Source organism: Peromyscus maniculatus, chromosome 4, assembly GCF_049852395.1.
Source record: "Peromyscus maniculatus bairdii isolate BWxNUB_F1_BW_parent chromosome 4, HU_Pman_BW_mat_3.1, whole genome shotgun sequence".
Lineage (NCBI taxonomy): Eukaryota > Metazoa > Chordata > Mammalia > Rodentia > Cricetidae > Peromyscus > Peromyscus maniculatus.
The window spans coordinates 1223227-1250167 of record NC_134855.1 but is presented as its reverse complement, the minus strand read 5'-3'; the positions used below and the strand labels follow the sequence as shown (position 1 = coordinate 1250167).

The 26941-nt window shown below is 48.5% G+C and overlaps 1 protein-coding gene across 4 annotated transcripts in view; it reads left to right on the top strand.

Moving 5' to 3' along the window:
• The first annotated feature begins 290 nt into the window (after nt 1-290).
• The window catches only part of Olfml2a (olfactomedin like 2A), a 31313-nt gene continuing 4662 nt past the window's right edge, over nt 291-26941 (top strand). Inside the window, exons 1-7 of one of the 4 annotated variants that reach the window (XM_006992515.4) lie at nt 291-523; nt 8792-9055; nt 14215-14322; nt 15947-16156; nt 18151-18412; nt 21459-21671; nt 24434-24619. In XM_006992515.4, coding sequence (XP_006992577.2) covers nt 419-523; nt 8792-9055; nt 14215-14322; nt 15947-16156; nt 18151-18412; nt 21459-21671; nt 24434-24619 — 1348 coding nt within the window. In that variant the 5' untranslated portion in view covers nt 291-418. Of the gene's footprint in view, nt 524-8609; nt 8672-8791; nt 9056-14214; nt 14323-15892; nt 16157-18150; nt 18413-21458; nt 21672-24433; nt 24620-26941 lie in introns of those variants that run through there. The other 3 variants (XM_015986190.3, XM_076568437.1, XM_042274729.2) reach the window with 3 other exon arrangements.

Below are 26941 nucleotides of genomic sequence, written 5' to 3'. Positions count from 1 at the left end.
CTCAGCGTTCCTCCTGACCTTGCCTCTCGAAAGGCGTGCGCCACCAGCGCCCGGCTGTTTTCTCCCTTTTATCGATGGGGAAACTGAGACTCAAAAGGCAAAGGGACATGTCCAAAGTCCTTTATTTCACAGAACATGGCCTCGGTCCGCCGCGAGCCCGCACTTTTCTTACTGACTGGCTGCTGCTACTGCTTTCTCCCAGAGGCACTTGGCAAAGCCGCAGGACCGCAGGGGAAGGGCGGGGAGGGGCGGGCAGGGGAGGGGCGGGCACCTCTCCACCCTAGCTCCGCCCCCAGCGGCGCTGCAAGGGCACCGGGCTGGGGGAAGACCCCGCTGCAGAGCCGGGCTGCAGCATCGAACTCGCAGTGTTGCCGGCGCTCCCGAGCGTGCTTGCGGAGACGTCGGTGCGGGTCGAGCCATGGCAGCGGCAGCCCTCCGGCTTTGGTGCCTCCAGTTGAGGCTGTTGCCGCTGCCGCTGCTGCTGCTTTTGCTTCGGGCGGATCCTGTGCGGCCCGACAATAAGGTACGTGCGCGGCTGGAACCTGGTGCAGCTCAGCGGTGGCCAGAGCCAGGGGGCGCTATGGCTAAGGGTGCACGCCAAGGAGGGTGCCTTCAGTAGGGAGATGGGGACTAGGACAGGCAGATCAGACTTCGGACTCAAGTCTGGACTCTGCTGGAATCAAAATCTTGAGAAAAGCATGTGCGAGAAGAAGCACTGATAATGATAGGGTGCTTAGATCCTGGAGCCTGAGGAAGAGGCGCTGTGGACCTTATTTTAATGCTCAGAGATCAGGCCTCAAATCCAAGATCAAGTTGGGAAGTCCCAGGTGCTCTGGGGCGTGCAGGGGAAGGTGGTCAATAAGAGCAACTTGTTGAGATTCCATGGAAAGTTGACCACGTGGGTGTAGACCCGTGGGCAGCTGTTATCCAGGGACTCCCGGGCTACCAAGGCTTTCAGAAGAGGCTGGGCACCCAAAGTTCTTTCCTCAGTGAATCTTTCTGGGCTGGCCACTTGCCTTGGCCCCTGAGACCTAAATTCACACACTCTTCACCTGTCGCTGGTGCTTTTACCTCTTTTAGCATCCTTTTGTCCTTCCTTCCTTCCTTCTTTCCTTCCTTCCTTCCTTCCTTCCTTCCTTCCTTCCTTCCTTCCTTCCTTCCTTCCTTCCTTCCTTCCTTCCTTCCTTCGTTGAATCATTCTCTCTGTAATTCTGGCTTGCCTGCCAAGGGGTAATGGTGCACGCCTTTACACTCGAGAGGCAACAGGCAGGCAGATCTCAGTAAGTTCAAGGCCAGCCTGGTCTACAAAGCGAGTTCCAGGATGGCCAGGGTTGTTACACAGAGAAACCCCGTGTTGAAAAAAAAATCGGGCTAGCCTGGAACACAATGTGTAGACCAGGCTGGCCTAAAACTCTCAGAGCTCCTATAGCATCTGCCTCCCCAACTCTGAGATTAAAGACATTCACCATTTCTTCACCTATAAGCATGGGGAGGGGAGATTATACCCACTCTCTACTGTTGATGATTTCTAGATTCAGTGAGATTATGCAGAATGTTTAGTACCACACCTAAAATCAAACCCAATCCCCAAACCAGGTATTAAATCCAGAACATAGAGGGAGCAAGATTTGAGACAGATCAAGAACCCCTTAAGGGTAATCTAGAAATGACCTGATGAAGGTGAAGATGAGCCTAGAGCAATATTTTCAACCTGTGGGTCTTGACCCCTCTAGAGTCAAATGACCCTTTCACTGGGGTCACATTTCCTGCATATCAGATGTTTACGATTCATAACAGTTATGAAGTAGCAATGAAATGATTGTGGTTGGGGGTCACTGGCCTAGAGGGAAACTGCTTATCAGAGGATAAGGGAGGCAGTGACTTCTCTTGATGTCATTCCATTTTTTTTCTAGTAGAATCTGAGTCTGTCTATGAGTAAAGGGTAAAAGCTATTCTTTTGCTGTACAAACTTGGAAATAGGACTCTGGGCTTCAGTTCCTCCTGGGATTCTTGTGGTAGCATAGTATCATCTATTGGGCACCTGCTAGGTGTGGTGCTAAACATTCTGCACAATCTCATTGAATCTAGAAATCATCAATGTCCCCTCTGGTTCAGTGAGCAAAATCTCAGGTGACCTGGTCAGCACTTTCTCACCCCCTGACTGTCCTCTGACTGGGAAGGACTTTTGGACGTGAGTATCTCTGAGTTTTGCAAAGGGCTAGAGAGCAGGGGGGCTTTCATCCAAAACAAAGCCAAGACAAAGAAAACCAAACACCCTGTTTATGTAGTGAGTCAGCCAAACACTTGCTAGGTTGGGAAGGGGGTATATTTACTTGTCCCAGGGCAAGCTGGAGCTGGTGGAATAGGGGAGGATAAAGCCTCTGCGGACCCAGCACACCCTCCCTGAGACACCTCCCATCCCTGCTCTACTTCAGCCAGCTGGGAAAAATAAAAATCAAGTAATGGGTGAATTGACTCTGCATTCCTGCCCAGCCAGTCTCCTGCTGGCTCTGCAGAGCTGTTCTCATTATCACCCTCTCTTTCCACAGTAAGGACCTAGCTTCTTCCCCTCCAAGCATGGCCTGTTTTTGTTGGGGTAAGATTGGGGGGCTTAGAGGACCACCTTGGAACTTGAAATGGATCAAGGGTCCTAGAGCTTTAAATTTGCTCCTCAGCAGGCTTCCTCTTTCTGGCAAGCTCCTGCCCATTACACTCACCCTAGTACTCTGTTGGTCTCCCTGCATTTTAAGTTTATGTTTATAGTGAGGCTCTCCTAAACAGGATTTGGAGTTTCCATCTAAGGAAGTGCTTTGTCTGGCCTGAAGTAGGAGGGGGAACTCACAGCTGCCCTGGTATTTCTGCATGGCTGCCAGCATTGAGGTTGGGGAGGACAGGCAGGTAGTGCCCTATGACACCCAGGCATGGCAGTAGACACTCCTGGAAGTGATAATTTACCTGTCTCTCTGTCTGAGAAAGAGCTGCTGGGACCTCACTCTGCATACATGCAGGGATGGAAAGGTGCTTGAGCAAAGAGAGAAAATTGATGCCTGTGGGAGCCAGAGCAAGGGACCAGACCAGGGTTAGTCCAGCAGGTGGTGGTTTCCAGGGACAGGTCAGATGTCCCAGGCAAGCCAGTCCCAGGGGCTTAGGTGGTGCTTCACATCTACCCCTGGAGTTTCCACGTGTGGGTGTAATTGGAAGCAGGCTCCTGAGCAGAAAAAGCAGAATGACAGGGTAATGGAGTCCTCTTTCTGGTACTGTGTCGGGCCAAACAAAACCCCACCATCTCTCTATAAGAAATGGACCTGCAGGGTTGGGGATTTAGCTCAGTGGTAGAGTGCTTGCCTAGCAAGCGCAAGGAAGGCCCTGGGTTCGGTCCTCAGCTCTGGAAAAAAAAAAAAAAAAAAGACAAAATAACAAAAAAGAAATGGACCTGTGTCAACACTCCTTTTGGCAGAATACCAGGACCAAGGTCCATGCCCAGCATTGTACATTTAGCATCACATACAACTGCCCTGTTAACACTGCCGAGTATTAGTGGTCCCTCCCCAGGGAATAGATTTGAACACCCTAAACTAGGCTGCCAGGAAGTGACACATGACTTTAATCCCAGCACTCCAGAGGCAGAGCCAGGAGGATCTCTGAGTTCAAGGCCAGCCTCGTCTACAGAGCAAGATCCAGGACAGGCACCAAAATTACACAGAGAAACACTGTCTCGAAAAACAACAACAACAACAGAAGAGTCACATTGGGGCTGAGTGGTAATGGCTCACACCTTTAAGCGTAGCACTCGGGAGATGGGTCTCTATGAGTTGGAGGCCAACCTGGTCTACAGAGCTAGTTGCAGGACAGGGAGAGATACACAGAGAAACCTTGTCTCCCAAAAAACAAGTCATCATCATCATAATCATCATCACTCTGGGACACTGGGGTATCTGCACATTCCAAGTACAATCCCAGATACTTCTGAGGCATAGCCCCAGCCCAGTCCAGAACTTAATGGAGGCAATATGGAACTAAGATCTGTGGAGCCAAAGAGTAACAGATCATCAAAGAAAAGTGATTTTGGAAGATTAATCCAGCAGAGAGGAATACATACTGACATTGGGCTATGGTCATGGAGTTGGTAGCAAGGTACAAAGGTGGGAAATATTTAGAGTAAATCTTAGGAAACCATTATTAGTAAGTTGTCCAGAGTTCAGAGGAGGCACAGAGACCTTGCCTGGGAAAGAGGGAAAGTAGATAGGATGGGAGAAGATCCTGCATATAGCTTACCTGGATTGAAATCGGGGCCTCCAGAAAGAGGTGTCCAGATGACCATGGACTTCAATTGAGGGCTTTGCAGGAAAACTGCCTCAGGTGAGGTGGAATAGTCATGAAGAAGAAGGCAGCCCCAGCTTTAAAGGACAACTTCATGTGAACCTGCCCAGCCATTACAAGAACACTCCAGATTTATCCAGCTCTCTCCAAAAACACCTCAAGCTACCCTGTAGCAGCTCACTGTGAGCTTTCCTTGCAAATAAATACTCAGAGGCCTTCTAAGCACTAAACACCACCACTACCACATCTGGGAGCTTTGGCAGGGGCATGTGCTATGCACAGCAGCAGGGAAAGGTGAGGGCTAAGGCAGGGACTTTCCTATTTGACAGCAGCTTTCAGCCTTCGTGCCAAGGAGCAGACCCAGGAGGTAGCCCCAGATCCTATGACCTCCTTCTGTGCAGACCTCTGTCAGTCCCAGCTCAGTTGCTAGGACAGAAGCCTTGACTTGGTGACCATAGGTGTTCAGGACATGTAAACATGTAAACAAAATTTTAGAATCAGTCTGAATGGACAAGCTTCTAGCCTTCTCTAATGTACCACGGGGTTGTGTTAAAGACAAAGAGAGATGGAAAACCCGAAGGTAATACAGTAATAGTTCCAGAAACAGCATAGATAGCACAGATTGCTTAAAGTGGGAGTCACTCTGGGCAAGAACTATACCAGGTGCTCTCCATGCACTGACTGCAGTTCATGACAAGCTCAAGAAGGGATTCATAGGGGCTGGAGAGATGGCTCAGAGGTTAAGAGCACTGCTTGTTCTTCCAAAGGTCCTGAGTTCAATTCCCAGCAACCACATGGTGGCTCACAACCATCTGTAGTGAGATCTGGTGCCCTCTTCTGGCCTGCAGGGGTGTGTGCAGACAGAACACTGTATAATAAATAAATAAATATCTTTTAAAAAAAAAAAAAAAAAAAAAAGAAGGGATTCATAGCCACCCCATTTTACAGAGGAGGAAGCTGAATTCTAAGGGCTCAAGGTCATGCAGGGAGGAGGTATAGGTGCTAGAACTATAGTCCAGACAGAGCTTTTCACCATGGGGCTTGGCTATTTCCAGCTTTACCCTACTGGAGGCAGAACCTTGCTGCATTCCTGGCAACTGGGCTTGGGATCAGGGGCCTTCTTCCAGCTCCTGACAGTATGAGAGCCTTGGCCACCCCCATCAGGACATAGCACCTCATTTGAGGAGGAAGGAATGTAGCAGTCTAATGTGGAGGCAGCTGCTGGTTGGGTGGGGTTCGAGGCAATAGATGGGGGGCCTCCAGGAGACCCCTCTATGATTTGACCACACAGATCACATACACACATCTACCTACTGGGCTTTTGACGCTGATGAGGAAGTAATACAGTGTCATGGAGTTTTAACAGAGCTGAGAGAGGACATTGAGTTCCTCTTTGATGGGCTTCTGGGGACAGCAGAAGCCTAGAGAACCAGCAGGCTTCTGAGACTGACTGTCTATTCGAAAGGAGGGGAACATTAGCCTGCAGCATCCAGAGTGCATTCCACCCACAGAGTACCAGGGCAGAGAGCAGGACTGCAGCCTCCTTTCTAACTCTCCTCTCCACTCACTGTTCTCTGGCCTATGCATGGCTGCACAAAAAGAAAACACAAAACAAAACCAGAGGAAATCCACACGGCCCAGGCTCATCCTCTCCAACCGGGCATTTTATGGCTTAGGGGCTGTTTCCTCATCTGTAGAATGTTGCTAACGATAGAAAAAAGTAGACCAGTGCACCCACACAGAGAAACAGATAGCCTACAGCCGAGTGTGTTCCTGCCTTGTCTGAGTGTGGGGCCAGGTCACTCTATCTGTCAGCCCACCTGTGTCCTTGGTGGGATAGGCAGCAGTGATCTGTGCTCACAGGTGTCGGCCCAAGCTAACTTGGTTGGCCAGCCTCCCTGCCATTAAATAGCACATTGGGCTGGGCGGTGGTGACACACACTTTTAATCCCAGCACTCAGGAGGCAGAGGCGGGGGATCTCTGAATTCAAGGACAGCCTGGTCTACGAAGCTAGTTCCAGGACGGCTAGGGCTATACAGAGAAACCTTGTCTCAAAAAAACAAACAAAAAAACACATTGGAGAGGGTGAGCCCAGGTTGTGTGGACTTCCTATGTTTCTTCTGAAGCTATGGAGGATGCAGGTTGTAGTGAAAGATGAAAGGAGTCAGGAGGGAAAAGGAAGGCAGAGGATGGGCTGCAGATAAGACCCACTCTTCAGGGGCACGCCCTCAGTGACCTACTTCCCCCAGCTAGGCCCCTCCCGGCTTGCACCACCTCTCAAAAATGCCACCCAATTATGAATCCATCAGTGAATTAAGCCACAATGAGCTCAGAGCCTTTGTGATTCCACCTCCCTGGCCCATCAGCAGTCAACTGAGCCTTTACACAAGAATCTCGGGGAACATTTCAGATTCAAGCAGAAAGCTGAGATCCTCAGCCAGCCAGCCCCAGGACTTCCCAGATTTGGCTCTGCCATGTCTGTAGCCTCACCTGCTGCCACCATGCACACCAGTAGGGGTGACCTTCCCACCCAACCCCCAAGTTCTCCTGAAAAGCCAGACTCACTCTTGCTTTTGCCTGTCCTCAGGGCACCCTTCTCTAGGCCACCCTCAGCAGTCTTTGTGCCCTCAGAGCTTCTGTGTTGCATCTCTGTATCTAAAGGAGTCAAGAATAAGCTGGGCTTGGTGGCGCACGCCTTTAATCCCAGCACTCGAGAGGCAGAGGCAGGCGGATCTCTGAGTTCGAGGCCAGCCAGGGCTACACAGAGGAAACCCTGCATGGAAACAAAAACACAAAGAAGTCAAGAATGTTCCCTGATCTATTTCTCCTGCACCACTAGCTGTTACCCACTCAGGGCCTGGCAGAAGCCAGGAACTCAAACAGGTGTCTAAGGTCTAGAGAGGAAATGGAGGTCTGAGTCCCTTTCCTTAGGGCTTTGGTGCTTGGCAGAGGCCAGGGTGCCACGAGCTCACTTGTGTCTGTATGGTTTCTTATCCAGTGATAGCTGAGCAACTATAGGCCTGGGGTGAGTTTTTGTGGACTGGGCTGGGATGAGCTGTACACTAAGGGTCTGGAGCCCAAGGTACAAGCCAAGTGTATCTATCTATGCGAGGCACCTGCCTCTCGTCTCACTGGGTTGGTATCTGAGGACACAGAGCTAGTGATGCCCCAGAAACAAGTGGCCATATCTGGTCATGGGGTGTGTAGCATCCAAGGGTAAGGTTGAAGGAGGAGGGAGAGGAGAAGGAAACCACTGGCTTGAGGTCATGTTTTGTCATGTGATCCCCATTTTGAGAAGGCTGGATACCGAGAGTCCTCCATTCTGCCACTGAAGAAATAGGGTTAGAACCTGGTGAAGGTCACCTCTACCCAGGGTGAAGGAGAACAGTTCTGTAGAAGTCACCTAGGAAAAAAGGCTTTTGAGTCCTCACTCCTCACTATGAGACAATTGGCAGTTAATGATTGTGAGGGAGGGGTGTCATTTTAAAACTCAGTGAGGCACACACCCACTATCAAAGTAGGAGGGGGGCATGAGGAAATGAATGAAGGGCTTCAGCAGGAGAGAGAGAGGGATGATAAAGGGTAATAGGGAAGAAAATGACCAAAATATATTGTATACATGAGTGAAACTGTCAAAGAATAAATAAAAAGAGAAACAGCAATGTGTCTTGGAGCCAATCTTTAAATCTGTGTGATCTTTGAGATTGTGACTCCCTGAGCCTGTATCCTTATCTGTTTTTTTTTTGTTGTTGTTGTTGTTGTTGTTTTGTTTTTCGAGACAGGGTTTCTCTGTGTAGCTTTGCACCTTTCCTGGATCTTGCTCTGTAAACCAGGCTGGCCTCGAACTCACAGAGATCCACCTGCCTCTGCCTCCCAAGTGCTGGGATTAAAGGTGTGTGCCACCACAGCCCAGCCCTTATCTGTCTTAATGGCTCACACACACAAGACATGCTTTGTATGTGCCAGATACTATTTTTGTTTTTTGTTTTTTTGTTTGTTTGTTTTTTCTATGTTTCACTGAATCTCCACTAGCCCCTGAGTCAGGAACCTACTTTTCCAGATGCAAGAAGATGACAGGAACAGTATGCTGCCCTCTTATCCAGGATCTAGGCCTTGTGCTTTTTTTGGACAAGATTTCTCTGTGTAGCCCTGGCTGTCCTGGAACTGGATTTATAGACCAGGCTAGCCTCAAACTCACAGAGATTTGCCTGCCTCTGCTTCCCAAATGCTGGGAATAAAAGCATGAGCTGAGGTGCCCCACTGACAGTTTTTTTTTTCCACAGCTGGGCATTAACATTTGAATTGTAATTATAACAATGCTGCTGCGTCCCTGTTCCTTCTCTCCTACCTGTAAGTGCCACCCAAAGACCAGCAGGTTGAATTCTGCTACACTCACCCTCCATTCCCCCACCCCCAGCCCTGTCCCCACAGTGCTGGCCAAATGGAACCCCTCTTGCCCACTCTTCGCAGGTGTTTGGCAACCTGGACCAGGTACGGATGACCTCAGAGGGCTCTGACTGCCACTGCAAGTGCATCATGAGACCATTGAGCAAGGATGCATGCAGCCGGGTACGCAGTGGGCGTGGACAAGTAGAGGACTTCTACTCTGTGGAAACGCTAAGTTCAGGGACTGACTGCCGCTGCTCCTGCACTGCTCCGCCTTCCTCACTCAACCCCTGTGAGAACGAGTGGAAGATGGAAAAACTCAAGAAGCAGGCACCTGAGCTACTCAAGGTAGGCTGACACAGTGAGGGGGTTGGCCTGGCTCTCTTATGACATCAGTATCACAAGTCAGCAAACTGAGGCTTCCTGGGTGAAACCAGCTGAAGTCATTGGGGCCCCTTGAATCACTTACTGTCCTGGGTGTCATCTAAACCGTTTACCTTCACCTGGCTGTATTACAAATGCTGGGGCACTTTATTATTATTTTGCTTGTTCTGTCTTGCTTTTTGAGACAAGGTCATATTCTATTGCCCATGTTGGCCTGGAATTTACTGTATATAGAGGGATAACCAGCCTGGAATTTGCAGCAGTCTTGCCTCTGCTGCCTGAATTCTGGAATTATAGGCATATGCCATCATACTAGGCTTGTTTTTGTTTATTTTAATTGGGATAGGGGTTCATGTATACCAGACTTGCCTTAAATTTCCTATGTAGCCCAAGACAACCTTGAACTTCTGATCTTCCTACCTCTACTTACCAAGTACTGATATTACATGTGAGCAGTACCATGCCAGTGCTCGGTGTGCCAGGTGGGGCTAGGATTTGAGCCCAGGTCCTATTGTATCTAAATCATACATCTAAACCACTTGCTCTTTTGCCTTTCTCTAAAGGACCACTTGGTTGGACCTTATTAAGGGCAAGTTTGTTTCGTATCTTATACATTTTTTGATTATAATGTATATGAGTGTTTTGCCTACATGTAGATAAGTGCATCACATGCGTGTCTGCTGCCCATGGAGGCCAGAATTAGGCATCAGATCCCCTGGAACTGGAGTTACAGATGCTGGGAGCTGAATCCAGTTTCTCTGCAAGAGTAGCAAGTGGTCTTAACTGCTGCACCATCTCTATACTCCCCTCTTGAAATCTTTGTAAGTCTTTTCTCTTACAGTCTCTTTCAAACATGCATCTCATTGGCCTGTTTGGTGTCAGAAACCATGAATGGTCTGAGATGCTAACCTGACTTGTATAAGTTTACAAGATGACATAGCCCTGGATGCTAGTAGAAGGTCACAGGCAAAGGACTTCATGACTCCCAGCTAATCTCCATTCTCCTTCACTGGTTTGCTGTGCTTCAGCATACTGTATTCAGTGTGGTGTGGGATAGAAGAACCCTGAGTTCAGAGAACTAAAACCTGTGTCATTTCCTGCAGGAAAATGCTGTCTCATGACCCAAGCTTACTCACTCTAACTAGGTGATTCCAAAGTAAGATGGTTGGATCCTTTGCACGCAAGATACACAGAGAAGCAAGAGGCCCATGAAGTGCTGTCTCCAGGATTTGGCTAAAAATGTTTTCTTTAAATTTAACTTTAGGAGCCGGGCAGGCCAGCCTGGTCTACATACTGAGTTCCAGGACAGCCAAGGCTACACAGAGAAACCCTGTCTTGGAAAAACAAAAACAAAAAACAGAAAACAAACAAACAAAAAATTAACTTTAGGTTTATTTTTGTACTACATAAATTTATGCCAAAATTATTAAACTTGGAGGGAGTAGCACATTTTAAGCCAGTGACCGTCTAACAGTTTGGCAGTATCTGGATCACACTGTCTCCCTGGGGTCTCCCCAGTGTCCTGTGAACTCCAGCATCTAACCCACAGGCCTGTCTGCAGTTACAGGGACAAAATCAGTTTCTTCTCAAGTCAGTGGTCCAATAACTGGAGGTTCTGTTGTTTTGACTTGTGGATCCAAGATCTCAGACTGTAACCCAGACTGACCTTGTACTTGTAGCAACACTCCTCCTGCCTCAGTCTCCCAAGTACTGGGCTTACAGGCATGCCCTATCATGCTCAGCTTCTGCAGCTGAGTTGTGAGCATGCTCACTATGAAGTTGTACAGGGCCTTTTGTCTAAAGGCTGCCTCATATCATCTCTGTTAGAACCCTTTTAGGAAGGGAGTGTATAGTGTCAGCTTTACTTGTAGTGGTCTCTGAATCCAAAGAAAGGATATAAATAGCCTGAAATAACAGAGGGGAGTGACAAGACTGAGCCCCAAATTCTCTGTTGCAGTCACTTGCCCACCTAAAAGGTCACGAGGCTGAGGTTCCCACCAAGCCATTGTCCCTTAGGCCTTCTCAGTGCCTAGCAGACACAGGGTCTTGGCCTGGCCTTAGAGATAGCGTTACCCTACCAGGTAGAGCATGCAAGAGGTGGGAGAGATTACCTACAGGGTACCCAGGGAAACCCTAAAATGAGAATGGGGCAGAGGCAGTGGGAGCCAGTACAAGGGTTTCTCCCACTCAGTTGGCTCTGCTGCCCTCAGCAAGAAGTTTGTATAAACATCCCAGGGAGGGAATTTAGAGGACCCCTCGGGTACAGAATTTGCCTTGCAGCCCACCTCTCTATCCAAGCCCCTTCACCCATGCTAATAACTCCAGCTGTGGTCTAGCCTAGGCTACATAGCTGTATAAGAAAGGGGATGCTATCTTGACCCATTTCTTGGGTAGACTGGCCAAGAAAAATGTCTTTTACTACTTCTTTCTTTTTGTTTTTGGGCATGGGCCAGGCATAGCCCCATCCTTGAGGAGTCACCAGGCTTCTAAAGGCACAGCTGCTGACCCCAACAATGTGCTCTGTGCTGGGCCAGGGGTTGTGGGAGCCACAAAGTGGGGATAACATTGGGCATGGGCCTGAGGGATGCATAGGAGTCCTCAGGCAGACAGCATTCTGGACAGAGGTTGGTGGAATGCTCTGACAGGGAATGCTTCCCAGCCTTCTCTCCCTCAGTTTAGTCCCATGGCTACCTGTCACTTCCTCATGTATATGGCTTCTTCTGATACTATCTGTAGTGAAGGTCCAATTTAAAGTGGGCGGGAGAGCTAGAGGTGGGGCTTAGTGGGTAAGAACACTGCTGCTCTTCCAGAGAACCTGGGTTCTATTCCCAACACCCACACGCCAGCTCACAACTGTCTGTAACTCCTGTTCCAAGGAATCTGACAAACTCATATAGACATACGTGCAGGTGAAACACCATTGTACATAAAGTAAAAATAAATAAATTTTTTTTTTTAAAAAAAGAGGCTCTCTGTTGGGCTTGAGAGATCGCTCAGCAATTAAGAGCTCTTGGCTCCATCTTCAGAGGACCAGAGTTTGGTCCCTACACTCAGGTTGAACAGCTTACTACCTGTAATTCTAGCTCTAGGGGATCTGACACCCTCTTCTGGCTGCTGAGTACACCTGTACTCATGTAAACACACACACACAATTAAAATCTACAATAAGTCTTTACAAAAAAACTGAGGTTTAAAAGTCTGTCGATGCCAGGTGTAATGTGTCACACCTTTAATCCCAGCACTTGGGAGGCACAGGCAGGAGGATCTCTGAGTTGGAGGCTAGCCTGGGCTACAGAGTGAGTTCCAGGACAGGCAAAGAGTGAGACCTTGTCTTGAAAAACAAACACCAGAGTCTGTCAAGGACTAATACTTTGTGAAGTAGTCTAGAAACGGGCTTTGGATAAATGGAGCTGGAGTACAGTTCAGTGCTAGAGCACTTGCTTAGCATGCATCCGTTCCTCCTCAGTGCAGAAAAGGGAAAGGGAGAAAGACAGGAACAAGAAGAGGAAGGGGCTGGGGTGAGGGGCTCGATGGGTCAAGTGTTTGCTCTGCAAGCATGAGGACCTGAGTTTGGATCTCCAGCACCACACAGCCAGGCGTGGAGGCACATGCTTGTAACCCAGTGCTGGTGGAGCCAGGCGTGGAGGCACATGCTTGTAACCCAGTGCTGGTGGAGGCAGAGACAGAAGGATCCTGGAGCTTACTGACCAGTCAATCTAGCAAAATGGTGACTTCCAGGTTCCCTGTCTCAGGAGATAAGATGGAGAGTGTTAGGAGACACCTAACATTGACCTATAGCCTCCACAGTCGAGCTCCCCTGTATTAAGATCGAGGAGAGAGAAATGAAGGAAAGAAAGGAGAGAAAGCAAGCATACTAAACATCCAAGTCCAGGATCTTCTGAGAGTCACAAATAAAATTGCTCTGCCAAGTGGGTACAAAGCATCATGGAAAACTAAAACCTCTTCTGTTCTCTACGGATTTTTGCCACAGCAGGCACCACAAGCAGTTTGTGCCCACGCCGCTCACACAGCAGTAAAAGAAGTAGAACTCCATAACCCAGCTAACCCAGCTCGCCCAGCCCTGAGCACAGGCCACACCTCTGCTCCACCAGTGTGTGCTCCTTCTCTAGAGCTCAGTTCAAACAATACTAATCTACTGGCGCCTCACTTAAGAGCACTGGCTCCTCTTGTAAAGGACCAAGGTTTTATTTCCAGCACCCACGTGGTAGCTCACAAACATCTGTAACTCCAATTTCAGGGGATCCAGTGGCCTCTTCTGGCCTCCATAGCACCCGCATGATGTACAGACTTACATGCAGACAAAACACCCATACACATAGAATAAAAATCTAAATAAGAAAAAGTAAAAAGGTCCATACTTTGGGTTGGATTATCAATTGAATCAAGCAGGCCCGTCAGCCAGAGACTCATGACCAAGAAGCCTGTTATAAAAGCACTCCCCAGAGACACTACAGCAAAGTACATAAAGCAGGGCCATGAGGGGAGACCTCCCAAGTAAAAATGTGGCCCCAAGCCAAGGGACAACTGCAGCCTGGCTCCTCAGGAGCCCACAGCCATCAGTCACCCCTCAGGACTGCCTCTGGGGAGCATACTGACTGTGTCTTTGGAGTTCACTACTTTGTCATTCAGGAGGGAGGTTTGCACAGAGGATGGTCACTGTGCAAAAGTGACTGTGCAAAAGGCAGGGGAGCTCCCATGTTCCATCATACAGAAGGGTGACTGTGGGTGATATCAGTTAACTGTCTATTTCAAAATATTTTACCAGAGAATAATCCCATCACAAAGAAACTGGAGATATATGTATCCCCCACGTGTGAGAGATGTGACCCAATGGTAAGATATTTCCTAGTATGTAGAAGGCCTTCAGATCCATCCCCATCACTTCAAAAAGAAAACACAAATGTGCATATTTGTAAAAATGCATCAATAAAATCTTATCTGCTCCTTGTCCTGTGATTATGAGTTGGCTGCAGCCCAAGCCACTATGAGACTCTGGGATTCTGGGCTTCTCTCCTGCAGTGGAGTTCCTTTTGTGCCCTCTGCCTGCTATGTTCATATCCTAGCTTAACCATCTGTCTCCCTACTCCACCCCCCACCTCCAGCTGCAGTCTATGGTGGATCTCCTGGAGGGTGCTCTATACAGCATGGATCTGATGAAAGTACATGCCTACATCCACAAGGTAGCCTCCCAGATGAACATGCTGGAGGAGGTAAGAGCAGGGCAGGGCCTGGGGCCCAGGGCTGTATCCAAAGGGGCCTGAGATATTCTGTTTCACCCTGGTGGCCACAGGAAGCAGAACAGAGCTCCAGCAGGGAGCTGGGAAGGGAGGTGAAGGCTGCAGGGTCCTGCCTTTGGGAAGAGGTCTGGGGGTTTCCAGGACCCAAGGAAGCCGAAAGCCTGGATGAGGAAACTGAGGTACTATTTGGTAGCATGGAAGGAGTGTTGAGGAGGTGCTGCCAACATCAGGGTCCACACTGCACAACTCTAGGGTACCATTCGCAGAGAAGTACCATATCAGTGGTGCCTCAGGGTTGGTACAACGTAGCAGAACTGATCAAACCTCCCTCCCTAGGTGTCACAGTCCCAGTACTTCTGACTGGACAGGCTGTGTATTCTATAGGACTATCCTCTGGGTACAAGAACAGTTGAATAAGCCTGGAAGTCCAGGCTGAAGGTTCAAGGATTGCCTCTCCCCTGGCATCGCCTGGCCTCCACCCATTTCCTGCATCCGGCCTCTGCTGAGCACTAGGGGTCTAGGGACATGCCACTGCCAGGAGCAGGCATGGGGACTTCCTTTCCCAGCTTCCTTTCCAGAGGGAGGTGGTAACTGGGCATCCTGTGCCATGGGAGGGAAGACTGACCCCTGATTAAACCCCAAGCTGGGGGTCAGAGTGACAGGGATCATCTGAGACCTGTTGGATCATCTCCTCCTGGCTGATCCCAGGCCAGCTTGGGAAGCTGACAGGAGACTTTTTCCTGGGCACAGTATTACCTATACGTGCTCTCACACTGCTGTGTGGCTACCCTCCACCGAACTTTCCTCTTGCTATCGCTGGAAATGCAAACTGGTGCCTCATAGCTCTGAGTCTGCTGATTGTCTCTTTAACAAGTTTGGTTTGAGTGCTGGGATCACAAGCAAGCACCACTACTCCCAGCTTTGAAAAAGTAATATTAAATTAACGGACTATTGGAGACTTTCAGGGGCCACCCTTAGAGACAGGCTAACTAAATTATGGCCTAGGCGTACAGTGGCATATTATGCATCCATGAAAAGGAGTTGGGAATGCTCTGTAGACAGATACGGAACTATTCTCAAAATAAGCTGTTAAGTGAAAAATGCAAGTGTTGAAAAACTGTGTGTGTGTGTGTTTGTCCCTATCATAAAAACATGTAACATTGTCATCACTGAAAAATAAACAAGAGTAAGAGGGACTTATTTATTTATCTCTATTTATTTAGTTGAGAGGGTCTCACTATGTGTCCTTGGCTGTTCTGGAACTACCTATGTAGACCAGACTGGCCTCAGACTCACAGAAATCCACCTGCCTTTGCCTCCCTAGTGCTGGGATTCAAGGCATGTGCCACCATACCTGGCCTACTTATATCTTTTTCGTTTATTAATATAAACATATATTACCTATGTTTTATTCATTTGTTCATGAGAATAAAAATCATTAACTACAGGGCCTTATAGGACATACTTTCTTCCCCCTGTTCACCAGTCCCACTTGTATCTATGCCTCTCAAGTCTTGATGGACACGTTGGTGTGCCCCTCTAGAGTGGCAGCTCAGAAGCAGCAGGGCCAGGAATGACCATGAATCCTGCCCCACAGAGCATCAAGGGCAACCTGAGCCAGCAGAGTGAGACAGTGAAAGACAGCATGCGTCACCTCAGTGAGCAGCTGAAGAGCTATGAGAACCAGTCAGCCATCATGATGAGCATTAAGAAGGAACTGTCCAGCCTAGGCCTCCAGTTGCTGCAGAGGGATGCCGCTGCCGTCCCTGCCGCTGCTCCTGCCTCAAGCCCTGACAGCAAAGCTCAGGTGAGACCTCTGCTCTGATCACAGGGACAGAAGATGGCTAGGCTTGAGAACACAGGCTTGTATGTGTTTGGAGCCTCAGGAGAGAGCTAACAGAAAGTACAGCAGGAGAGTCCCTGGTGTGCAGGGCAAGAACTGGACAGTGTCTATTTCCACTTTGTGGCTAGCACAGGCAAGCTAGGGCAGACTTGCCGATTCAGTCCAGGGAGATGGCTGGCCCCTAAACTTCGTATTTATTCTTATCCCCAGTTACCAAAGTACTGAAAATGAGGTTGTGGGAACATCCCTCTGGCCCTAGAAGAGCAAGCTAGTTTTCCTGCTTCTAGCCTCTCCTGCTGTGGCTGGCCCTGGGTGGGTACAGAGTAAATGGGCAGTACCTCAGGGACCCCTGAAGACTAATACCATCTGACCCACAGCAGACAGCATGTCTCTGCACAGACTTATCCCCTTGTTCTAGTAGATCCTTTTGTTCTAATTTGTCTTCAGAAGTATTAATGTGATAAAGACCATGACCAAAACCAATGGGGGAAGAAAGGGTTTATTTCATCTTACATACTCAGGTCATACTCCATCACTGAGGAAAGTCAGGGTGGGAACTCAAGGCAGGAACTGAAGCAGAGGCCATAAAGGAATACTGTTTACTGGCCTCCTCAGCCTGCTTTCTCATGTAGCCAGGACCACTTGCATAGGGGTAGCACCATCCACAGTGGGCTGGGCCCATCGAATCCATCACTAATCAGGAAAATGCCTGCAGACTTGCCTACAAAGCCACTTTGGTGGAGGCATTTTCCCAGTTGAGGTTCTCTCTTCCCAGATCACCCTAGCTTGTGTCAAGCTGGCAAAAAAAGACAAAAAGAAAGAAAAAAGAAAAAGCCAGCACACCCCTGCAGGCAAAAAAAATTGACCTCCTGCTTTCTAGTTAAGTTAGGAAGTAAATGTTCTTTCCTTGGGTGGCACTCAGAGTGTGTCACTTGGCCATGAGTGCAACAAGTAGCCACCCTTTTGGTGCCCCTCAGATCAGTCATCCATGGGCAGGACACAAGCCAGTAGCCTCATTTTCTGGTGATATTTTTAGGAGTCATCCTCTGAACTTGACTTCCTCACATACAATATTAGTTCATCCTACAACCTGTAAGTAGAATTGACCTCCTGCCTACTTGGCACATGAAGAAACATGGAGAGAGGTTACAGGGAGGGGGTGTGGCTGAGCCAGGGCTGCAGCCAGCCTACGTGACTGCCTAGCTCTGGCCCTTCCTCCTCAACTTGCAACCTCCTGTGCTGACAATGTAGTAGTGGGACTTGTTGACCGCAAGTGGGACCGCCTAGACACAATAAAGCGTGAGGAAACCTGTGCCTTGGCCAGGAGCTGGCTGCCTGCTCTGTGAGATGCCAGTTGTACAAGTGCAAGCGAGTCCCACCTTGGCCGCTGCTCAGAAGGCGTCAGATACTGTACAAGCTTTATCTGCCTCTCGCACAGGGGTGGTGTTCCAGGCCCTGTGTTCTTGTGCCAAGCCAGCCTCAGAGCATTTGAGTAGGAAGTGAAAATAACAAAGCTCACAAAATGTTAGACACGGCATTCCTTAGGGCTAGCCAGACCAACATGGGACTGAAAGGCTTTTCAGGATGCTAGGATTTCAAGGCTAACATGGGAAGTATTCTGGGTGCTCTGTAAAGGGACCCAAGAACCTCACCCTTTCCCATACACTAAGACCAATGAGTGAGAGACAGGACTAGGAGGCCTGCTCAGGAGCCAAGCTGTCAGTCAAGCCAGGAGAACAAGTGGACAGGAGTTGGGAATGAGTATGTAACCCACCAGATTAGGTCTCAAGTCTGCAGAGGAACTAGAATGCTAAGGAGAGAAACAGAGGCAGACAAATTATGAATATATCTACAACTTGACAAACACTGTGACCGCCTCCAGCTCCCACACTGAGCTTCTGTGACTCGCAGCCCATCAGTTTACAGTCACCCAAGTCTGAGACTTCCACTCTTCACAGGACACAGCTGGAGGGCAAGTCAAAGACCTCAACAAATATGGCAGCATGCAAAAGAGCTTCTCAGACAAGGGCCTTGCCAAGCCTCCCAAGGAGAAGCTGCTGAAAGTGGAGAAGCTGAGGAAGGAGAGCCTCAAAGGCAAAAGACCCCACCCCTTGGCCAGGCCACGTGCCCTGGCCCAGCAGCAGTCAGTGATCCGAGGCTTCACCTACTACAAGGCGGGCAGGCAGGAGGCCAAGCAAGAAGCACCCAAGGCCACGGCTGGTGAGTGGAAGGGAGTGGGGCCTGTTTGAGGGATGACCAACTCCAGAGATCCACCTGCCTTCTCAGCAGCCACAAAGCCACAGATCTCAATACATTGTTTACTTTTGTAGGGTCCTTTGCTCAATCACATACTGGGTAGAAGACCCCAGGCAGGGTTGCTGATAAGGAAATAATAGAGGCAATACAAGGGGCCTCTCTTAGTACTTACAGTTGTCCTCACTTTTTCTGTACTTTGTTTTGTTCAAAGATTTGCTACCAGTCAGCTATGTACCAGATGACAGAGTGAGGTGGACACGGGACCCCTACAGAGCTTGCAGTTCTGTGGGAGGAACGGCACTCATGACAGTGGAGGTGGAAGAACATGGGGCTTCCAGGGAGTGAGATGGGCCTTTGGGGAACCCTCTCGCTTCTGCACTGGCCTCTCCATTTCTCTCACTTGTCATCTTCCCGAAGAAGAGCCCACAGACCCTGCACTTTTCCTGCCAACTTGTTCCCTGGTGTCTCCACCTGGGTCACAGCAAAGGGCTTCGCAAGAAGTAACTGGGTTCTTCCGAAGGCAGGGAGGTGGAGCAGTTAGAGCTTAATATTCTTCAAGAATTCCCTCCCATCAGGTTCAGTGGTGAAATCCCAGGCACTCAAGAGGTTGAGGCAGAAGTTCAAGGTCAGCCTGAGCTACACAGTAAGAGCCTGACTCACACAACAAAAAAGCATACCCCAGGCTTGGTAGCATTGGCCTGTAAATTGCAGCTAGTAAGTGCCAAGGCTAGAATATTGGTTTGTTGTTGTTATAAAGATGTGTTTATTTATTTAATGTACATTGGGCTTTGCCTGCATGTATGTCTGTAGGAAGGTGTCAGATCCTCCAAAACTGGAGTTTTAGACAGTTTCAGACATGTGAGCTGCCATGTGGATTTTGGGAATTGAAACTTAGTCCTTTGGAAGAGGAGCCAGTGTTCTTAAGCTCTGAGCCATCTCTCCAGCCCCTAGAGTATTATTTTAAGTTCAAGGTCTCCCTAGGACACAGAGTGATTTCAAGACTAAGCTAGGTGACTGAGACCCTGTCTCAGAGTGCAAAGAGGGCTGAGGATGTAGCTTAGTGTAGAGATAAGACAATGCTTATCTAGCACGCCCAAGACCTTACTTACAAGGTTAAATTCCCACCTCAGGTACTGGCAAAATAGCTCAGTCAATAAAGTACTTGCCTCAAAAGCATGAGAACCTAAATTTGATACCCAAAAGCCACATTTTAAAAAATACCGAGTATGGTAGCACACACGTGTTTGTTTGTTTGTTTTTATTGTTGTTGTTTTGATTTGTTTTTTGGTTGTTGCTAACTTATTTATTTTTATTTTATGTGCATTGGTATTTTCCTGCATGTATGCCTGTATGAGGATGTCAGATCCCCTAGAACTGGAATTACAAAGGGCTGTGAGCTTCCATGTAGGTGCTGGGAATTGAACCTGGGTCCTCTGAAGAGCAACTAGTGTTCTTAACTGCTGAGCCATCTCTCCAGTCGTCCCCCCCTTTAAAATAATATTTTATTTTTTAGAGATTTATTTATTTTATGTACATTGGTGTTTTGCCTGCATGCATGTCTGTGTGAGGATGCCAGAACCCGTGGAACTGAAGTTACAAACAGTTATAAACTCCATGTGGGTGCTGGGAATTGAATCTGGGTCCTCTGGAATAGTAGTCAGTGCTTTTAACCACTGAGCCTTTTTTCCAGGACGGTAGCACACATTTGTAATCCCAACACTGGGATTACAAGAAGATCCCTCAGGCTCACTAGCTAGCCACTCTAGCCTAACTAGTTGTCTCAAAGGATATGGATAATATTTCTGAGGATGATATCAAAAGTTGTCCTCTGGCTTCCATACACATACACACCTCATACATTTATTGAAAGAGAGACGGACACACTAGAAAAGAAAAGGTCCCTTCATTTCTGAGCCCTTTAAGGTTTCACACACACCCCAATCCCTGATGCCAGCTGCTGTCCTTGAATCCTGCCAGCTCAGCCTGGCACAACACAGGGCCTCTGACCCCTAGCTGGGCCACTGCCCAGGCACAGCTTTGATATCTGACTCTGCCAAGAAGGCTTGTGGGAACGGACCTCTCAGATTCCGTTTTATTTATTTCTTAATAGATTATAATCAAATAAGAATTATTTAACATAAATTAACAGTTTATGCTTTAAACTAGTATCTGAATAGCCAGATGACTAGTATTAACTTGTATTCCTTAACATAGAGAACATATGAACTCAGACATTAAAAACCAAACATACATGTGGCCACATTTTCATTCATACCTACAGGGTAGACAGACAGGCTGACAAGGCCATGCTCCCTGTGGATAGCCTGACCAAAGAGTCTTTGCTCCCACTGGGTCCCAGGTATGGGGACAGAGTGGCCTGCCCAACTGCAGCCAGGCCTGTGCCAATGGTGGGGACCCAGAAGGTAGAAACGCAGCTAGAGAAGTAAGTATCAGAGGTGGGGCAGAGGCAGGGGCATGGGTCTCTAGTCTAGAACTGACAAGACACTGGCTGCATCTATCCCTTCCTAGCTTGAGGTAACAAACACTAGGTGAGGGAGGCTCAATGCTATCAAGGTCCCTAGGAAAGTGACTGAGAGAAAGTCTACAATCCTGAACAAGGAGTTTTGCCCCTGGAACTAAGTTTAAGGCATGACAGAGTTGGAACAATGTACTTAACACTTAGGCCACATGTTTGCAGAGTCAGTAGAGATGTTTTATATACATACTCCTCTAATCAGCACTATGGTTATGGCACTCATTTTTACAGAGATGGGAATACAAGGGGTGAGAGCTTGTTATTAAAAACTCACCCAGTAAAGGAGTGGCAGAGCTGGGCCCCAGGCCAGAGTGATCATCAGAAAGGCCTATCCTGTTCACTAGAAAGTCTACCTATCTCCTACCTGAGGCCTTTCAACTCCTCCATGATCAGAGACGCCCCTGAGGAGGTCTGTGGCAGCCCTGTGCATCAGCACTGCTGGGGCATGGGCACTGGGTCCTCTTTTCCCCGCAGACAACACTCTCAAGGGCACTTCCTGGCTGGAGAAACTACCACCCAAGATGGAGGCCAAGCTTCTGGAGCCGAACTCTGCCAAACGTGATGGAGTCAGGCTGCAGGCTTCAGAAGGAGCCAGCTTGGCCCCCGACACCTCCACTTTCACCCCGGCTCCCATCAGCACTCCCTGGCCCTCTGAGCCACCGTTGCATCCAGAAGGCCCCAGCCAAGGTGAGTGAGTTTCCTAAGAGTCAGAAATCGCAGCTCATGACTAAATCCAACTCATGTCTTGTTTGGCTCCTGATCCAAGAATGTTCAGCGTTATCAAATTATTGATTTTTTTGTTCGGTTTGTTGCTGTTTTGGGTTTTAGTTATTTTGAGGCAAGGTCTCAGTGTAGCTCAGGCTATCCTGGAGCTCACACCCTTCTGCCTTAGCGCCTTAGTGTTGGGATTATAGACATGTGCCACCATGCCTGACGTACTTTGAAATTTTTTATTTTTTTAAAGGTGTGTGTGTGTGTGTGTGTGTGTGTGTGTGTGTGTAGAGAGAGAGAGAGTGTGTGAGAGAGAGATCCTTTCTATCACTTCTAGCTATTCTTTTTTTGAGGCAAGGTCTCTCCCTAAACCCGTGACTTGTGTTTTCTTGGCTAGGCTGAAAGCCAGAAAATTCCAGCAAACTTGCTGTTTCTGGGCCCCTCAGAACTGGGGTTACAGGTGTGTGTGTGATGCCCTGCTTGCTAGTATGCTGGGAGCAGACAAAATCTCAAAATTGCACAGCAAGCATGCTTAGCTGCTGAGTCATCCCTCCAGCTGGGACTTTGCATTTTTAAAGAGTTATATGGAAAAAGAAAGACTACGAGATAGAGAAGTTTGTCCTCTCATAGTCTGACATAGTTATCCCAGGAGCCTTTACAGAGAAAGTGCCAGCATTTAAAGTGGCAAATAAACAGGTCTATTTGCAGTAAATTCTCTTTAAAATGTCCCTGGAACCCTGTCACTATATCCAGCCAGGATGCCTTTCTTTAGGTCCTCTCTCCAGGCGGTTTGTTTGGGTTTCAAGGTGTTAGGACTCTAAGCGTTTGGCCTCCAGCTGCCACCCTGAGCTACATGAGCTACACCCCTTCGCTCCACACCCCTGCGCTCCACACCCCTGCGCCCCACACCCCTGCACCCTGCGCGCCACACCCCTGTGCTCCACACCCCTGTGCTCCATACCCCTGCACACCCCTGCATTCCACACCCCCTGCGCTCCACACCCCTGCACACCCCTGCATTCCACACCCCCTGCGCTCCACACCCCTGCATTCCACACCCCCTGCGCTCCACACCCCTGCGCTCCACACCCCCTGCCCTCTTTGGCTTTTTTGTTGTTGTTGTTGTTTGTTTGTTTCTTTATTTTGTTATTGTTGTTGTTTGGTTTCTGGGTTTTTGTGTGTTTTTTGTTTGTTGGTTGGTTTGGTTTGGTTTGGTTTTTGTTTTTTTGAGACAGGGTTTCTCTGTGTAGCCCTTGCTGTCCTGGAACTCGCTCTGTAGACTTGGCTGGCCTGGGAGCTCCCAGAAATCCTTCTGCCTCTGCCTCATGAGTGCTAGGATTAAAGGCGTGGGCCACCACACCTGCCTCTTTGTTTTTATGTCCGAATTTATAGCTGTAATTTGTGTCACACAGTAAACATTGTCCTCAGTAAATCGTGGATCTGTCCTTCTGAAGGGCTCTTGACTGTCTGTGATTGCAGCCTTCAGACCCTTCCTCACTCTGGCCCAAGTGCCAGCTCTTCACACTTGTTTTTCCAGGAGGATCGACAAGCGATGCAAACAGCTGCAACTAATATGGTTTTCTCACAACACAGTTCCTGGAGCCAGAACACTGGAAATAACCTACAGAGCTGACACTTGGGAGTGGAGGGGTGAATAATTTAAAGGGCACAGCTGTCTGGTGGCCTGGCAGGGGACCTAGAAATCACATCATTAAAAGACTATTTAATAATGTGAGAATTCGGTCCATGGAAGGAGAAAACAGGATACAAAAAGCCATGTATTTGGAAGGATCGCAGTTTTTAAAAGTCTGTGTGACTGAATGCAAGGAAAGGAGGAAGGGAAGGGAGCACCACATATTCAGAAGTTTTTTTGTATACTAGAATTCATCTTCACCCGTCTTCCCTCCCTCCTTCCCCTCCCTTCCCCCTCTCTCTTTTGAAACAGGGTTTCTCTGTGTGGTAGCCTTGGCTGTCCTGGATCTCACTCTGTAGCCCAGGCTGGCCTTGAACTCACAAAGATCCGCCTGCCTCTGCCTCTGCCTCCCGAGTGCTGGGATTAAAGGGGTGAGCCACCACGTGCTTCTTTCCTTCCTTTTTGAGGCAGGGTCTTGCTATGTAGCTTGACTGGTCTGGCACTATATATATCGCCCAGGCTAGTCTCAGATTCACATCAATGGTTTTCTTCCTACCTCAGCCTCCACAGTTTGAGGGTTCCAGGCATTCATAACACCCAGCTTCAATTCTCAAGTATTAGGAGACACCCTGAACTCATTCTTCTGTCAAACCCAACCCCACTATTACCCACCATTCTGTTCTCTGCTTCTCTGAGATGCCCCTCTTTTTTGTGTTTTATTTTCATATACAGTGGATGTTGGATTTTTGAATGGTATGCATCTCCTCTGTTCCCCTTTCTGACTGTTCCTGCTTTTTCCGGTGATCAGGCATTGCTTTGCTCATAGGCCAAACAAAACCTTCAAGAGAGTTAAGGTGGAATTGGATAAACCAGGCATGGTGGTGCATGCATTTAATCCCAGCATTCTGGAGGCAGGAGCAGGCGGATCTCAAGGTCAGCCTAGTCTACAGAGCCAGTTCCAGGACAGGCAGGGCTATAAAAACTCTGTCTCAAAAACAAAGCAAAAGAAAAGATGGACTCGGATCACCTTCCTAGACCCACTGCTCTGGCTTGGAGCTAGTGGCTCACTCTGTGTATGAAATACTGTGTCCTTTGCTCCTGACAGGTAGGGAAGGCAGCTGTGAGGGCACCCTCCGAGCCGTGGAACCCCCTGTGAAGCACCACAGTTACGGGCGCCATGAAGGGGCCTGGATGAAGGACCCTGCAGCTCTTGATGACAGAATCTATGTCACCAACTACTACTATGGAAACAATCTGGTGGAGTTTCGAAACCTGGAAAATTTCAAACAAGGTCAGGGAAGCTGGGTAGGAGAGGGAAAGGTGGGAGTGTGGTCGACCTGGGGTGGGTGCTCCATGAGACTCAGCCTCTCTGTGCCTGTTATTTCCAATGTCCAGCCTGTCTTAGCTCCAGGTAGCCCACCTGCCCTAAGGAAGGGTGTCTGAGCTTTCAGAAAATCCTGTTACCCACTGCTGGGAACTGAATACAGAGCAAAGGTCTACCTACCTCATGATGTGGTCCTACCTCATGACCACATAAGTGTGACCTGCTATTATAAGCTTCCAGTTGCTGAGTGTTCTGTGCCATTGCCTATGTGTGTCTGTCTTAGTTTGGGTTTCTATTGTTGCAGTGAAACACCATGACCAAAAGCAAGTTGGGAAAGAAGGGTTTATGAGGTGGCTCACACTTTCTTTCTTTCTTTTTTTTTTGGTTTTTTCCAGACAGGGTTTCTCTGTGTAGCTTTGGTGCCTTTGAGTGGATCTCGCTCTGTAGACCAGGCTGCCCTTGAACTCATGGAGATCTGCCTGCCTCTGTCTCCCGAGTGCTGGTATTAAAGGCATGTGCCACCACTGCCTGGCAGCTCACACTTTCATATCACTGTTCATCTTCAAAGAAAGTCAGGACGCCTTTAATCAGGAGGCAGAGGCCAGCCTCTGTGATTTGGAGTCAGCCTGATTTACCTAGTGAGTTCCAGGACAGCCAGAGTTGCATAGTGAGACAAACAAAAACTACCCAGCTCAGCGTCCACTCACATTTTATGAATCTTCCTAAGTCCATGAGATTTTTGCCTGCCCTCAGGCCTTAGAAGAGTTACAGCTCTGGGCAATGCCCACAGAAGGGCTGTCAGCAGGAGGACAAGTTTTGGTTATCAGATCTGGGACAGGATGAGGAAAAAGGTCATTAAAACCATCTCACTAGCTGGGGGGGGGGCAGGTGGCGCACGCCTTTAATCCCAGGACTCGGGAGGCAGATCCAGGGGTTCAAGGCCAGCCTGAGCTACAGAGTGAGTTCCAGGAAAGGTGCAAAGCTACACAGAGAAACCCTATCTCAGAAAAAAAAAAAAAAAAAATCTCACCTTCCAGAAATCCATACTCTGTAGGAGGCAAAGGCTTAAGGGGGCAATCTTCGTACAGCTTAGGTCAGTCTAGTTTAGTACTCTGTGGGAAAGAGCGTGGAGACGCAGGAAGGCTTTTCCAGGGGCCTTCAGGTGCTGGACTGAGCCCTGTGGAGGATCAGGAGGAAAACAGTAGAGAGAAGAAAAAGTGTTCCAGACAGAAGGCTCAGTGTGTGAAGAGGCCTGCCAGAAGCAGCATGGTGTCATGGAGTGGGGTAGTGAGAATAGGCTGGGGTGTACCTGTCAGTCCCATGGAGGAGTATGGACATTACTGAGGACCATGGGAATCATAGAGAATGTCCTGGAATAGCTAACATCTTTTCTAAGCTCAAAATTGGCTTGGTCTGTGTCTGGAGCAGCTCACAGGCTGGTGGTTATGGAAGTGCCAAGACAAAGGGTTAGGGGAGGCCCTTCACTATGACCTACGGAGGTCACATTGGCTAGGGACAGTGAGAGACAGGTAGGCATTCCCTATGAAGATTGGATGGTGAATAGCAAACCTCACTCAAGGAAAATCGTATGCAAAGTCTCTGAGACAAAGCACAGGGTTGGCATCACCTTACACCTCAATCCTGGCTACCAGTGTCACAACTGGTGACCTGGAGCCCAGGACTCATAGACTCATGGACACATGGATAATGTCAGTACTTCCTTCATGGCACTATTGTATGAACGAGATGATGGGCTTAGGTCCAACCACATGGTTAAGTTTTGGTGCCAAGTATTTGTTGAGCACTGGTAAGCCCTTGATGGTCTCTATGGTGAATGTGTGATGTTCTACTTAGCTTTCTGTTGCTGTGATAAATACCATGATCCCAAGCAACTTGAGAGTTTACTCATACTTCCAGGTAACAGTCAATCATTGAGGGAAATCAAGGCCAAGAAATCAAGGCAGGAACCCCAGAAGAACCCTGATGGCTCACTGGATCATACTCAATAGTTTTATTTGGTTAGTTGGTTGGTTGGTTAGGTTTTGGGTTTTTGTTTGTTTTAAGACAGAGTTTCTCTGTGTAGCTTTGGCTGTCCTAAAACTAGCTCTGTAGACCAGGCTGGCCTGAAACTCACAGAGATCCACCTGCCTCTTCCTCCCAAGTGTTGGGATTTAAGACATGCATCACCCCATATTTGTTTATTTTTTGTTTGTTGTGTGTTTGTTTTGTTTTGTTTTGTTTTGAGACAGGGTCTCACTAAAAAGTTCTGGCTATCCTTGGAACTCACTA